Source organism: Dipodomys spectabilis, unplaced genomic scaffold (genome assembly GCF_019054845.1).
Source record: "Dipodomys spectabilis isolate Male_0828 unplaced genomic scaffold, ASM1905484v1 ptg000054l, whole genome shotgun sequence".
Taxonomy (NCBI): Eukaryota; Metazoa; Chordata; class Mammalia; order Rodentia; family Heteromyidae; genus Dipodomys; species Dipodomys spectabilis.
The window spans coordinates 40,045,647-40,061,473 of record NW_024870731.1 but is presented as its reverse complement, the minus strand read 5'-3'; the positions used below and the strand labels follow the sequence as shown (position 1 = coordinate 40,061,473).

General features: G+C 45.1%; 1 protein-coding gene across 1 annotated transcript in view; it reads right to left on the bottom strand.

The window, feature by feature from the left end:
* Positions 1-10,853, bottom strand: part of Lmcd1 (LIM and cysteine rich domains 1) — a 50,006-nt gene extending 39,153 nt beyond the window's left edge. The window contains exon 1 of the mRNA XM_042679977.1: positions 10,724-10,853. Within this exon, the coding sequence (XP_042535911.1) occupies positions 10,724-10,765 (42 nt within the window). The 5' untranslated portion in view covers positions 10,766-10,853. The remainder of the gene's footprint in view (positions 1-10,723) is intronic.
* Positions 10,854-15,827: the final 4,974 nt, after the last annotated feature.

The window sequence follows — 15,827 nt, the reverse complement described above, 5'->3', positions numbered from 1 at the left end:
CAGCTCATCTCAAACTAGCTTTGTGACCTTGAGCAGGTCATCTAGCCCCTTACTGGATCTGTTTCTTTGTATGCTAAGAAAGTTGAGAGACCCTAAGGTCCTTTTCATCCTTTAAAAATTAATTTTAATTGCGGAAACACCTATACAAGCATTATTCAAATAAGTATATGATTTCCCCTGTGATGGTTCTTACCTAGGCTAGGCAATAGTACTGAAATGGAGTTGAAACTGGTCTCATTAGCTGTTTCCCCTGGTTTGTTGGGGCCTGTTGGCTATAGAGGAGGATGGACTGGAGGAAGCAAAACTTCCACCCAATCCTTCTTTTTCTTCAGGTCCTTACAAACATGTATCTGGCAGGGAATCATGGAATACACTGTATTTAATGTGCCACAGGTAGAAATCAGGCAGGATCATCTTTTGGGCATGTCAATATCCAGGCCATGTGGATTTCCTTTCCATGCCTCACCTGCTTCGAAATCTGGCAGGAAGGAGTCCATGTGTCCCAGATCAGGTCAGAAATCTGAGCTCAGAACTGCATGAAAGATTCAGGATCTTATTTCCCAGCTTCCCTTATCTCAGAGGGCTGGCGCTCCTCATCAGGGTGCAGGAAAGCAATCCTGCCTGGGATTTCTATACCTCTAATTACCATTTGAATAGCATCAGAGCATCAAGATGAAACCCAGCTGGCCACACACTGTGAAGTGTTCTGGATAGTGTTTCCATTTCATAGCACAATTGCATGCCCTTCTCTCCACATAGAGTGTATTCTCCGTTCTCTCTTGTTTGTTGTCTCTTGTCTTAGAATAGGAATCTAGATGCTTCTTCAAGCATGCAGGCTGTGTGGGAATGTGTTTGCTGGAATCATTTCACAGGGCTTGGGAGAGTCTCAGGTCACTGCTCTAAGAAGTTCTCTGTGTGCCAGTGTGGTGGGCCCTGCTATCCTGTAACTTCAGAGGGTTTTGGATGAGGAAAAAGAACAAGTCCTCAGATAAGAGGATAAAAGATGAGCATCTGTCAATGGAGGGTTCCATTGGAATGTATCCACTGTTCAAGGCAGCTCATCTTCCCTAGTTAGATGGCAGCTATAATGGAGAATATGAATATCTGATTTGGAAGGCATAAAACTGGACTGTAACCTGTTCCTCAGATGCTCATTTATCCTTGTCTTTCAACACGGAGCTCAAATTGCCTCCTTGGGAAGCCTTCCCTGACCTCTGTAGGTGAGATTAAGTACTTCCTCTTCTGATTGCCCAGGGTTTCAGTTCCTGACTCTGCCCTGCTTCTGTAGGCTCTGCTGTGACTCTGATGATTCCACTAGGCAGTTTCTTTGCTGAAATCATCAGATTTGGGGATTCCTTCCCTTTTATGTTTCCCTTCTCAGGTCACCAAATGATGCTTGAACCAAATGAATTCTTAAAGTTGGTCGAATTATAAGTGGGTAAAAAGTCTTATCAAAGTAATGTTTTGTTTCCTATAAGATTTCACTCTCATGAGCTCTTTTTATGGTGAAGTTAATTATGCTTAACACATCATTCTGTAAATGTTAAATACTGGCCTGAGAACTTGGAAGGTCAGCGAAGTGAGTGCAGTGGCTTTTAGGCCCTTTGGGTTGAGGAAATTGAGGCTCAGTGCTACTAGATTTATTCAAGGTGATGGGCGAAAAATGGAAGAGCTGAGATCTGAATCCAGTTTGTGTACTCCAAGAGTTCCAGGTCGGATGTGTATGTGTGTGTGTAAGTTAATTACTGTTTATACAAAAGTGGGTCTCATTTCTGTAATTTAGGACAGGGAGTAGTGTAAGTGTCAGAAGACAGTGTTCAGGCCCATTGCTTCCATTCACAATACAAAGAAATATTACATTTTAGTTAGAGGTTGAGGAATAAAGATGTAATAAGTTCCTTGGCACCCTCAAGTTTCTCCATAGTTCCCTGTCTAAGAAACCTGACCTCTATTTACCAACAACTTACCAAAACATAATAATAAACCTCCCTGCTATATGTCCTCTAAAATAAGGAGCCCGCTCCCAAATGCAGAGATCTGTCCTGATTTGAGTCAGATCCCTTTCACAAGGAGCCTGGCTGGCCCGGGGATGGTGGGTAGGGAGTGCAGGCATGTCCTGGTAAGTGCCGTGGCTTTCCTCCAGGAGGAGGGTGAAGTTTGGATCCTACAGCTCTTCCAGCCAGCAGATCACTTGAGTCAGTTACCTCAGTGTTCAGACTTACGCATCAGTACCTGGAAACGAACCTCACTTACTCATACAGCCCAAATAGATGCTGTCTTCTTAAGGGCAGGTTTCTTATGATGTGGTAGTCAGCCAGAGCCCTTTCCCTGGGCTTCTGCCCTTCAGTGTCCCTGATATTAACACCAAGGAAAACATAGCCCAAGGCATTTGGCTGCCTCTGAGGCTGTAGCTGAGCACAAACAGCAGGTCTTCTACATCCTCTCTGCCCCAGGGCTGAAACTGGATGACAGCTTCTTTTCTACTCAAATGCACCTGACCCCCCCCCCCCCCCCCCCAATCAGATGTGATAGCTGGGAGATGAATTGTCCCAAGAACTCCAGTGTCACACTTAAGGGCAGATGCCTGGATTTGGGATGTAGTTCCAGGATGTGCTGTCCTTGAGGATGCGAGAGGGTGGGTGGAAAAGGAGAATCAAGGCATATATGGTAGTGAAGAAGTGGGAGGTCAGGGAACACAGGCTCTGGGACATAGCCATGATTTGGCCTTTCTCTTGTTTTCCGAGAGATGAATGCCACTGGTTTCAAGTTTACGTGGCAGGGGACAATGCCTTTTTATTCATTTTCTAGTATGTCATCACAGTGGCTGATATATACTAGATGTTAAATAAGTATTTGCTACTGGGAAAGAAAATATGTGACCTATCTTATGAACAAGACTCCTTAGGTCAATTGCCTGTGGAAGCTCATAGCCCGGCTCAGCGGCTGCTGCAGGACAAGGTGAACCACAAGACACCCAAGACAAATTGCTGACATGCTTATGGTTTTGTATTATGATGTGGTCTGAGAGTATTTATGGCTAGGTCAAGTCTAGCTACAAAGAGAAGGCCCCGCAAGCTGATATCTTAGAAGCCACATGTGATGTAGGCAAACTGAATGTGGCCATCCAACATTCCAGTCTTTAATGCCTTAGGAGATTTTTGCTTTGTTGTGATGGGAAGGGGATAAGAGCAAGGAGAAATATTTATTGCATGTCTTATCTCATTAAATGATCATCTAAATATAGAACTGCCGTTAACTTTATTTTTGCTCAAATGAAGGACAAGAAGTCCAGAGAAAGGTAAACTTGGCTGAGATTTGGGCCTGAACTGGGAGTCACATCAAGATCTTCAAGTTATGTGAACATTTTGCTCCCCCAAATGGTCTCAGATCCTTGTGACCAAAGCTAAGTTCACAGCCAGGATGTTTACCCCCACCTTTTGAAGTTTGAGGGTATGAGGTGATACAGAATTGGGACATTGTATGAAAGTGACAGACTGGACACCCTTTCACTTTTCATTCCTAAGAGATGCCTCAAGTCAAGGCACCTTGGTCCTGGCACCACTTCATTAGTCCACATGTACATTTCAGCTATGTCTTTTCTCCTCTATGTCCCATTACAACAGGGGGTGAACATGCAAATCATTAGAGTCTGCTCAGCTCTTTCATATCATGATTCATTTGCATTTGTCTCCAAAGATTTTTTTTTTTTTTACAAAGGATCTAATGTTTTAAAATAAGACGAGGAGAGATTAAAAAAAATCAATCCATAAACAAATCATGTGGATTTGGAACAGCCGCCCAGGGCTGGACACCAGTACTCCTTTATCCTTCAAGAGAGCCTTTGGGATTTTTTCCTCTTTAGCAATCTTATTTCCTTTTAAAGTCTGTTCTGGTGGGGGCCTGGGCTGTGGTTTAGCCTGATTCATATATTAGTGCGTGGACCATGAGTCAGGCTGACCAGGCATGTTGAGATACACATTCCCAGGCCAAGCTTATCTCCATATTAGAATTTCCTGGAATCCTAGGGTCTAAAATCTTCAAGATTTTTGATGTATGAGGTTCATATACATGATTTCTTCACTGTCTTTCTGCCTTCCTCTTGTCTAGAGCATTCACCAGCCTTCCAGAAAAATAGGAGAAATCAAGAAAGTCAATTTTTATGCCTGGGAAATGGCTTTCACTTGGTAGCAATATACTCAGGGCAGTGACCGAGAGTGATCAGAGAGCTTCAGATGTCTGGTAACATTTGCTAAATGCTGAGTGATTCACTTCATACTAACAATGAGTTTAAGGGAGAACTCAGTCTATATGTGAAACGCACAGTTATAACCACCGTCCCTCACTCTCGTGGATCTTGTGATGAACAAGCTTAAGTTTTGTAATCAGACATCTTCAGAAAATCATTTTAAACTCTGAGTCTTCTTTTGTTTATATATAAAAAGAACACTACTATTTTTGCATGGTACTCTTACTATTTGAGCCATTCCCTAAGCCCTGTAGTTATTTTTTCAAGCAGAGTCTTGTGATTTTTGCCTCAAGCATCCTAAAATCAAGGTCCTCCTACCATGGACTCCTGCAGAGATGGCATCACAGATGCCTGCCTCAGTCTGCATTGTCTTTAGACAATGGACAAAGCGTACCAATCACCCTTGGCATCTTTAGAATCATGCATTTCCTTTCTCTCTTTTGCTTTTCCCCAAACTTGTCTGTCCTAATGAAAAGCAGATAAGTCTATTAGGGGGCAGAATTCCAAAGGACAGACACATACTTTCTAAGATAAAAATGTAAAAGGGTATACTTTTCCTATAAAAGAGTAGATAGGAAGCCTGGGAGTTGAGGGTTTTGCAAAGCTTTTCAATTGCATTGTTATTTCTGTTTTTGTGAAAACATCAATATGTAGGTTTAGATAACAAATGCAAGCTTCAGCTACTGAAAGTGACTGGATGATGCCCAACTTCTTGTTTAGCTGCTTCTGTAAAGTTCCATACAAAACACATTCTGGACCCTCTGGATCTGTGGGTTTAAGAATGGCCAGGATGCCACACATGTTCCATATGCAATTAAAAAATGCCTTGATCTTGGGCTGGCTTAGTGGTAGAGCGCTTGCCTTGCATGCTTGAGGCCCGGGGTTCGATTCCTCAGCACCACATAAGTGAAAAGAAAAAAGCCGGAAGTGGCACTGTGGCTCAAGTGGTAGAGCGCTAGCCTTGAGCTGAAGAGCTTAGGGACAGCGCCCAGGCCCAGAGTTCAGGCCCCATGACCGGACCCCCCCCCAAAAAAAATGCCTTGATCTTAAGAGAGCCCTGTACCTGTGGCTGATGGCCCTGCACCTGGTGCAGTGGGGGTGGCTGCCAGCCACATCCTCTCCCTCTTATCAAATGAAGAAGTGCGGGTCTATTCCCAAAGGAAGCCATTTCTTCCTTTGGGATATCCTTCAAAACTCCACCATTTTACTTTTGGTGGATTGGAGTTTTAGGCCTGTTTTTCCATAATCATTTGTCATTTGTGTGTGTGTGTGTGGGTAGGGGGGAAGGCCTGGTGTAAGGAAAGGTTATTGGGCTGGAGGTAGAAGGAAGCCCATCTATCACCCACATTCTGCCACTGCCTAGGAAGAGTGACGTGTGCAAAGTCATCTTGTGAGCAAATGTCCACAATTATTGTAATGGCTCGACCCCCTGCCAGAACTCTGTTCTGGAAATGAATATTTAAGTGGTGTTGGATGAGCATGGAAAGATAAGAACTGTCAAGGTCAGTTCTACATCGTGGCAAATCTTTGTTATCATATAGAATGTATAAGTTGGGGGGGGGGGGGAGAAAAGGACAGTTCTCCCTCCCAGAGTCAAATACCTCTTCTGGAGTCAACTGACGGAGGCTCAGTGCCATTTCCTACCAGAAGTGGCCAAGTGAGGATAGGATAGAAAGACGTACAGAAGCATCCGTGTGGCAGTTCTCCATCTTTACTCAAGTCAGCCCACTTTTTTTCCCCCTTGTTACTTTGATCAGTTAATGTGTCTAGAAGATCTAAGTCCCGTGTCTTTAGAGGACACCAGTTAGTTACTTGTTGGAAAGCCTTGGAAACCCAGTGATGACTCATTGCCAAGCCTCCCCTGCCTCCGCCACTGTGGGTTGTGGATACATTGGTAGAGTCACCTGTTAGCCCAACTGAACCTATTTGGATATGTGCGCTCACAAGGACAAGAATCTACTATTTACAACATACTAGATTCAGTATCTGCTTAAGGGAGACTTGGGTAATGTTCTTACTACCCTCTTTCCTTCTCTCCTTCTCTCTTCCCCTCTTCCTGGGCCAAGTTGCTTGTATACCTATGGGCATGTCTCCCTCTAGAGTGTTGACTAGTAAGACCTTCAAGTGACAGCTTATAATATGTTTTCAAGACTGAAGGAGCCAATGACAATTACTGAGGAGCCATGTTTATGTTGGACTGGCCTACCCATGCAGTGTGCCAGCAGTTTTGTACACTGAAGGACCTGGAGGTGAAAGCAGAAAGGGCTAAGGACAGTAAGGACCAAGGAAGCCAAGAGGATTGCGATGTTGAGAAGCATGTAGAAAGAGAGATGCTAGTTGTTGTTGTTACCAGTGTATTGTTGTTACCAATGTTGTTGTTACCAATGTATCTACAATCTGGCCATGCACTGAGAAATCCTGTCCCTTAATGCTCCCTGGCTTTTGTTGAGGAATGAGAGCCAGTCTGTTGGCAAATGCACAGTTAAGAAGAGAGCTTGTTCTTAGATCTCTTTGTCCTAGTCCCTTCCAAATTCCTCCACCATCCTCACCATCAAGGAGTTCTTGTAGAAACCAACAGGCTTAGGTCTACATTTTCAGAAATGTCTAGTTAGGAACTTGATCTCTTTGGGCCTCATTTCTCTCATTTCACCAAAGATGTAGACGGGTTCCTTGTTTTCCCCACTGGACTTAAGATAACTAGGGTGAAATGCTCACTGACTGAGCATCAATGAGCAGGAGACACTTGGTTCCATACAAGAACACTTTGTATCTGCTGGGTGAGGAGAAAAGCAGGCTCATTGATATTGTCCTGGCCTGCCAAGGCTGAGCTTCCATGGAATGAAGCAGATTTGTTCTTCAGAAGTGATAGTCCTAAATAAGATCATGTCCTTCAGATAGGTACTGGTGGGTTATGTCTGTAATCTTAGCTTCTTAGAGGACTGAGATTTGAGGATTGCAATTTGAAGCCATCTTTGGTATCAAAGTCCTTGATACCATTTCCAGTTAACTTATTTCCTATTTCCAGTTAACCTATTTCCTATTTCCAGTTAACCTATTTCCTATTTCCAGTTAACCACCTATTTCAAGTTAACCACCAAAAAAGTCAGAAGTGGAGTTGAAGCTCAAGTGGTAGAGTGCTAGCCTTGAGCAAGAAAGCTCAGGGACAGATCCATGGCCCTGAGTTCAAGCACTAGGAATGGCATAAAAAAATGTGTCCTTCAATCAAAAGACTTCTTTCAATATCCATATGTCCATCATACCATAATATTAACATCAAGATTACTAATAGCTAATCTGAATAGAGTGCTCATGTGCAGAACCTTTTATAGACATCCTCTCACTTAATTATCACATAGATGTTTGTGTTGTCTCTTCAGCTTCCAGATAAGGCAAGGAAACATATTCAGAAATTAAATGCCTTTCTCAGGAGCACACTGCTGGCAAGAGGTAGAGCTAAGATTCAAACCTATCTCTGAGGCCAAAAATCTGTATCAAGAACTAGGTTTTGCCAGGTGCTGGTGGCTTACGCCTATAATCTTAGCTACTCAGGAGACTGAGATCTGAGGATCGTGGTTCAAAGCCAACCAGGCAAGGAAAGTCCAGGAGACTCTTATCTCCAATTAACTGCCAGAAAACCAGAAGTGGTGCTGTGGCTCAAATGGTAGAGTGCTGAAGAGCTGAGGGACAGCGCCTAGGCCGAGTTCAAGCCCCATGACCAACCAAAAAAAAAACACCAAAAACCAAAAAAACAAACAAAAAAAACTAGGTTCCTTAATAAACAATAGAAGAACAAATTTGTAAGAGTAGTTGATTTTACTCAAAGAAATGATCTTGGGCCTTCAAGGTCTTGGAATTCTGGTAAATCCTCCATGCTCAGGGAATTCTCTGTGCTAAGGAACCTTCTCTTTCCTAGTAGAAAAGCCAGTGATGACACTAGTGAAGTTAGTGGAGGGATGGGTGGAGTTGGGAGAGCTGGGGGAAGGGATGCTAGAAGGGGCGACCCTGATCAAGATGTATTGTATACATAAATTGATGTGTTGAATTGGAACTCCTTTGTATAATTACTTAAAGGTGATGTAGGGGGTAGAGAATCTGTCTCAACATGAGTGCGAAGTTCAGAACTCTTCCCCAGCTCTGCCTCTGTGTATCTGTGTGATCCACACTCAGCCCCCTAGCCTGTCTGGGCTGGGTCACATGATCTCTAAGGCTACTCTAATTTTTAGGTTTTGTGTTTTCCCTTGATGACCATTTATTCTATGACTTTGCAGTTGCTGGGGTCTCCCACCCCTTCCCACCCCTTGGAGGTAGGGCTGTAGTGACAATCGGGTGTGTCATTTTAAGGCATTTCTCATTTTGTAAATTGGTCCCTCACCACTTAAAGAGTGTATGGAATTGTTTCAAAATGTCTAAGTGTGATTATGTAGCCTGAAGCCAAATGTTATAAAAACCCCACTGTTGCAGATTTCAAAAGTAAATATGCAGTAAAATCTTTTCAGCATGCTGTGGATTTGACACAGTACTCAACCACTGGCTGAAATGTTCCCTTCCCTTCCCTCAGCTATTGGGGTCGAAGACCCCCTATAGTGTGGCCATCTCCTCCCTGATTGCTGAAATCCCAAGAGGGAAAAACGTATCCATCCTTTCATCTCTACCCACTGCATTCTTTCTCTAAGCCTGTAATTGGATCTAAATGGAAAATAAACCCTTTGCAGGCCAAGGAAGTTGGCACTGGAAGGTGACAAGAAGAAGAACATGTTCCACCTCTATAATCCGCGTACTCACACTCCACTATGCAAAGGAAAAATAAAAACAAGACATCTTCCAAGTGTGGTTTGGACCTTTGGTGAGAAGACCCCACATCATATGCTAGCTACCAACCACCTCACAGTGAAAAATACCAGCAGTCATTTTCATTGAAGGACAATGAAACCCTGTCCTCTTAGCCCTGATCTGCCTCAGCAGAGACTGTTCAGACATACAGAGTTAGATCATGATCATGATTACAGTGTGCCTGCCATACACGGGGGTGTCAAGGCTGGACTCGCTAGATGGTATGCAGTTCATTCATCTTTTGAGCTTCTGTGTGTGTGTGTGTGTGTGTTGGGTGGGGGGGGGGGTTGGCATGAGACAGAGGTGAGCAAGAAAGGTTTGCCCTCAAGTACTTGAGAAAAACAGAAATCAATAGCCCAAGTGCATGTGTAACTCACTACCAGGCAGAAATGAGAATAGGTAGCTTTCAGAAGTCCTGTGTGCTATGGGGATTCCACAGGAGAGAAGACTCGGTTCCGCAAATAGTCTGGCAACTGTGATGGGCTGTGATACATTCCAGAGAAATGCCCGGATTAAATCTGACTTGGCGTGCACATGCAGGCGTCACTGGGCTCTGTGTAGGGGTCTGGAGCAGGTTGTCTAGAGAGGGCACAACTGTCAGATAGTGAGTGCCAAGCCTCTAAGAGCTGTATCACTAGGCAAACCTCTCATTCTCATTTCACTTCACAGGGATTGGCAGTGTCTAAGTAGGACTTGGCCCTATGCTGCTAAATCCCCTGAAGTCTGAGATGAATAAGTAATGCCTTGGAAAATTAGCCCATGGTCACTATCAGTCTTAAGACTTCTGTGATGAAGGTGTAGCTCTATAATCTCTGCATTGGCATCAGTAAAACAGATTCCAAAGTTGACTCAATCACCGATGTGTAGCTGAAAACAACATCAGGACCAGGATTGGAACGGTGAAGGTGTTCCTTATACTCCCTTCTACTGGAAGCTGCTACCACTAAGTCCATGCCTTGTTGTTTCCATTTGCAAAATCTAGGTCTCTTTCCTTGCTGTCGCTTTTATATCTCCAGTCTATGTTCTCCTACCCAGTGCCTTCAGGTAGGCCACCAGCAGGGCTGGAGCTACAGGCACAGCTGCAGGCGCCTCCTGTAGCAATTTCCCCGTGACCTTCTGGGCTCTCAGCCAGCCCTCTTTGAAAGGGAAACGTGCAGACCCTGGGGACAGAAATCAGTCCCCTTATGCTAAACCAGCTGCCACTGCCAACAGCACCAAACAGAGAAACTCTGTGTGTGTGTGTATGTATGTATGAGCCACAAAACATTCTGAGAGTAAGTAGTACACGTCCTCACCTTCAACCAATCTGGAGGGGACACGGGGCTGGAAGCTAGAGCTCTCCCTACTTCAACCACTGAAGGAGAACGGCTCCCCAAAAAGCTCTTACCTGAATTCAGATTTAAACTGCATCACCCAAGAACGAAGAGCCTTTGCAAACACGTGGCCAACCACTGGCTTTACGGAGTGGGTTTTGTGGGCGTGTGCCCGTCAGCGCCGACTCCGTATTCCCAAGCGCTTTGCATCCTGTGATGTCCTGGGATTGAGTGGCTGTCCCTCTAGGTAAATTCCCGCGTGCTGGCTGGCGCGCGACCGGGAAGGGGAAGCGGGGAGGAGAATCTGGGTAGATACAGACAGATCTTCGCTCACCTTTTGCACCCTCGGGTTGAGGTCCTTAGCCACCTTTGCCATCTTCTCCTGGGGTGGGGAGGCCGAGCCTGGCAGAGCCGGGCGGAGCAGGCGCGGGACGCGCAGCCGGTCGGGGACGCCGCTGAATGGTCAGGTGGGCGCGCCCGGAGGGCAGCTCTGGGCTCAGCCTGGCGCAGCCGCGCCGCTTTAATTGGAGAGTCGGACTCCCTCTAAAACCGCGCCAGCCAATCAGCGCGGGCGCCCGCGTTGGGCCAGCCAATCCCAGAGCGAGCCGCTCCCTCCCCCCCGCCCGGAGGCCTCAGCCCTGACGTCAGTACAGCCGCAGCCCAGCCCGGCTTGGGTGGCTCACATCTGTCCCCAGGGCGGCCGGAATCCGTCCCCACGCCCTTCTCCTTTAAAGGACAAGGGTCCGAGGGTGGGGCCGGGCCATCCATTCGGGTCAAAAGGGAGAGCGATCAAACAGCAAAGCCGAGGTATTTTTAGAGCGCCAAGTCCAAAAATAAACGCTGAGCCTCGGACCCGGTCACGGGGGTACCGGAGGGGTGGGTAGAGGCGGGTACTTTACAGCAGCTTTGACCGACGAGGGCTGGCTGTCCTCAAACCTGGGAGAATTCTCCAATCGGGAGATTCCAGGCAATCAGAATTTTTTTAAAAAGTAAATTTAGGTCTTCTCATAACTTGTTTGAATGTAAATCTGCCCTGTATTCCGGGAGGAAGAGAAGATTGTCCCTATTTTACAAGTGCTTCTCTGTGCACTTGCATATATGGTGTAACTCATCCATCATTGGGACTCCAGTTAGGCAACAGAGAGGGACAGTAACCAGACCTCACTTGAACTTCCCATTGAGGCTTTATTTAACCAGAAAAAATAATAACGTGAACTCATCTGAGGAGAAAGGGAGCAGGATTATAAATTATGGAAATTAGTTAATTTACCAGATAGTTTGAGTCATGCAGGGCCGGACAAGATTAGATGGGATTGAATGAAATTCCCTGCAACACTGAATACAAACACTTGGGAGACAGCCCCGGCCATGCCACGTTGCTTGTGTAGAAATCCACACCTCTCCACCGAGCCACTTTCATAGATCCTCAAAAGCATTGTGTCCCATGCTCTGACAGAAGATTTACACACAGCCCTTTTGCCCCAGGGAGAATCCTGCTGTGTCCTGAGGAATCCATACTGTCGCTCATGTTGGAAGTGTCCCCTCCCCCCCCCAACCCAGAACCCCAGGAATGGTCTTGATGGAAATCTGAGGATCACAGTGGGAAGCTAGCCTGGGCAGGAAAGTCTGTGAGGCTTTTATCTTCAATTAACCACCAAAATGGCAGAAGTGGCTAAAGTGGTGGAGAGCCAGCCTTGAATGAAAACGCTCAGGAACAGTGCCCAAGCATGAAGTTTTAAGTCATACACACACACACACACACACACACACACACACACACACACACACACACACACACACACATCATTTGTGATTGAGTGGGGGCCAGGGGAGTGGGGGTCATGGCCACGGTAGGGAGGTTTCCCTTCTTACTGGAGGCATTCTTATCCTTAAACATTCCCCCAGTTTAGTTCTGAATGAGGCTTTTTTTTTTTTTTTTTTTTTTGTCTTCAGTAATCTCAAATCATGACATGACCAGGGGCCCAAAACTGTGATCCCCTTTTCATATTCCCAGAAAGGGTTTTTCACGTCACCTTTTCCAAGACTCAGGGCAGGTGATCCATTCCCATCATTCACAGAGAGAGGTCTGCTGTGATTGATGTCTGTCTTGCTCCCTCCCAGCTTTATGTCCCAACACTTACCGCGCAACAGAAGCTCAGAGCACATGGGTTGAATGAACGGAATCTGACTTTGAATAGCAATTAGCAGCCAGGAGAGGGATGGCACAAGGGTGTACTGGTCTGGCATGCCCAAACTTCCACAGTGGGAAGCCTGTCAAACCGCTGTGTAAATAAACAGTGGCCAGCAGAAGTCTGGCGGGGAGAGGGCTGTCCTCATGAATAGCCTTTTCAGTAGCAAATCTAGAAACAATAATGCCAAAGTGGGATGTCTAGCCAGAAACCTTTATGTTTCAGAGAGCTGGGAATAGAAGCCAGGGGGATCACAAGGGCAGTTTCATCCCTCACTAACGAGGCAAAGTCTTCTCGGTGAAGTCACTTCCCACTCCCTACTTAACAGCCCTGCTTGCCTTATCTTGAGAAATCTTTGTTCTATGAAATAATGGTAATTTTTATTAATGTGGCCGTCCAGGAATGGTAGATATTGTGGCTGTTTCTCAGAACATACGAATCAGGGGCTGCTATTTGAAGCGGCCCATCTTCTCTTTTCTGGAAGAGGACCTGCTGTAGGCAGAGAGGGGTCCTGGGTCTCTGCTGGAGTGGCTGTCATCTGGCTGAGCATGCAGATGCTAGACCCACACATTCTCAAGTTCCCGTATTCACTGACTTGTCTGTGCAGCAGAACAAACTGTTATAGCTTGCTACTATTGGGGAAGGTGGGGGGAATGCCATTGTAACTCAGTTTCCCTACAGCTCTGAGGTCCTCTTGGCACTTATATGTTGTTGTTGTTGTTGTTATCTTGTCACTTGTGGGGCTTGAATGCAGGGCCTGGGCACTGTCTCTGAGCTTTTTCACTCAAGGCTAGTGATCTACCACTTTGAGACACGATACCACTTTCATTTTTCTGGTGGTTAATTGGAAGTAAGAGTTTCACAGACTTTCCTGCCTGGGCTGGCTTTGAACTGCGATCCTCAAATCTTAGCCTCCTGAGTAGCTAGGATTACAGACAGGTGTGAGCCACCAGTGCCTGGATGTTGGCTTTTATTTTTTAATGGAAGAAAATGGAGTATTGTTAGTAAATCCAAACAGCAGGGAGCTCCAAATTTCCCCAAGATCCATTGCGTGCTGGTGGTTGGGTTTAATGGATACACTCATTCATTCATCAAGGAATTTCAGGACACTTGCCTTCAAACAAGTCCTGTTTTGGGCACTTGAGGATAAGAGAAGACATGGGAGATCCCTTCTCTAATAACTAATAACTGACCCTAAGGCTGGCTGGTTGACAAAGCTTTGTAGAGGATCACTCTGAGTAAACAGAAATGCAAGGCTTTCTCCGAAACCTTCCTGGAGCTAGAAGGGACAGAGCTGAAACTCAAATTGTGGGTTTCTAATTCCAGACTCCGTCCTGCCAGCTGCCCCACACTGCATCTTACCTCATAAAGATCACAGATGATTCCTATGGGGAAAAGAGTAAGATGAGGCCATTGTCATCAGTACTCCAGCATGGGTCCCAACTGGGATTTTTAATCACATGTTGTTTTAATCATTTACTAATAGATGAATTAAATAAGCAACCATTGTGCTGGGAACTGCTTAGGGTAGGTACTGAGCAGAGTCTACAACAGCAAGAGACAGAGAAGGGCCGTTCCCTCACATGGGTACAGGGTAAGGGGTGGGCATCCAAACAGGACACCTGGTACTTAGATAAGGCTAACTAAGAATGGCAGAAGGCCTACGGGGAAAGAAATGACATAGAGTCACAGAAGGGCCCTTTTCGATTGCATGGTCTGGAAGGGTCGGTTGAGGAAGTTGTGTGTAAGCTAAGATTTGAAGCAGGAGGCTGAGCCAGCTGTGAATAGAGACAGCATTGAAGGAAGATGACGGTGGAGCATGTCAGGCATGCAGACGCTATGAGGTGGGCCTGGTCTGGGCAGGTCTAGGGTATGGAAGGGTCCACAGGCCCTTTGGTGTTTTGTTTGTTTTGTTTTCCAGTTGTAGGGCTTGAACTTAGGGTCTAGGCACTAGCCCTGAGCTTTTGCTAGCACTCTACCACTAGAGCCACAACTCCACTTCCAGCTTTTTGGTGGTTCATTGGAGATGATAGTCCCACAGACTTTCCTGCCTGGGCTGGCTTTGAACCTCCATCCTCAGATCTCAGCCTCCTGAGTAGCTATGATTACAGGCCTGAGCCATTGGTGCCTGGCTGAAAGCTTGCTTCTCTTTTGATTAGTTTAATAGAAATATTATATCTGCAATCTCCCCCACCTTTATGACATGAGACCAGGGTAAGGTAGCCAAGGGGTTGATCCTTCGGGGCCCTGTGAGCCATGTTAAAGACTTTAAAAAATTCTTTTCTGAGATCAGTTGGAAGTTTTATACCAGTGCTTTCCAACCAGGAACATAGTGGGTGATGGATGTGTCACGATAAACATTTTAGAAAGCCAAGGGAACTATAACAAATTATATTTAATCCAACATCATCCAAATGTTGTCATTTCCAGTTGTGATTGTTTTATAGTCCGTGTGTGTGTGTGTGTGTGTGTGTGTGTGTGTGTGTGTGTGTGTGTTTGGTGCTATATCTTTGAAATCTTACACTCCCGATACAACTCCATAAAGCTGAGCCATACCACTAACACCCAGTAGCCAAATGCAGCTAGTGGTTATCACATCGGACAGAGCACTTACAGAGAGTTTTAAGTAGGGAATAACTGCAGAAACTAAAGTGGCATTTAACAGACCTCTAGTTCCTAATTAAAACTCTTTCATTAGCAGGTGGAGAAATTGAGGGTCTGGGAGCCAGAAATGAACTGGTTTACTATATATTTCAAATATTAAACTAGGAGGGACTCAACAAAGCTAAAACAAGAGGCCAAACAAGATCTTGAATCCAGATCTTTTGGTTTCACACTCCATACTTTCTTAAATCCCTGATAACCATGGCTCACAGTGATACTTCTATTGTTACAATATAGCAATCACAGCCCAAGTTGTTTCAATGTGCAAACATGACTAATGGCTCCTATTTGGCTGTGGATTTTTCTTTTATACATATTGTATTCATTAAAAACACTGACACTTAAGGATTATAGACAAAAATAATCCAAGGACCACAGAGTCTATTTTAATTAACTAATGATATAAATATACATGAATGACATAATATAATTTAATTTGTATCTACTTAGAACATCTTCTGTATCATATATGTGTGAATTGCTGACAACTTAAAATTTTTTGGTTTCTTTCCTGCCATTTTATGGAAACTTTAATTTTAGAATAAGTTTTTTTTCCAGATTTTTGGAGGGTCTTCTAGATCCAGA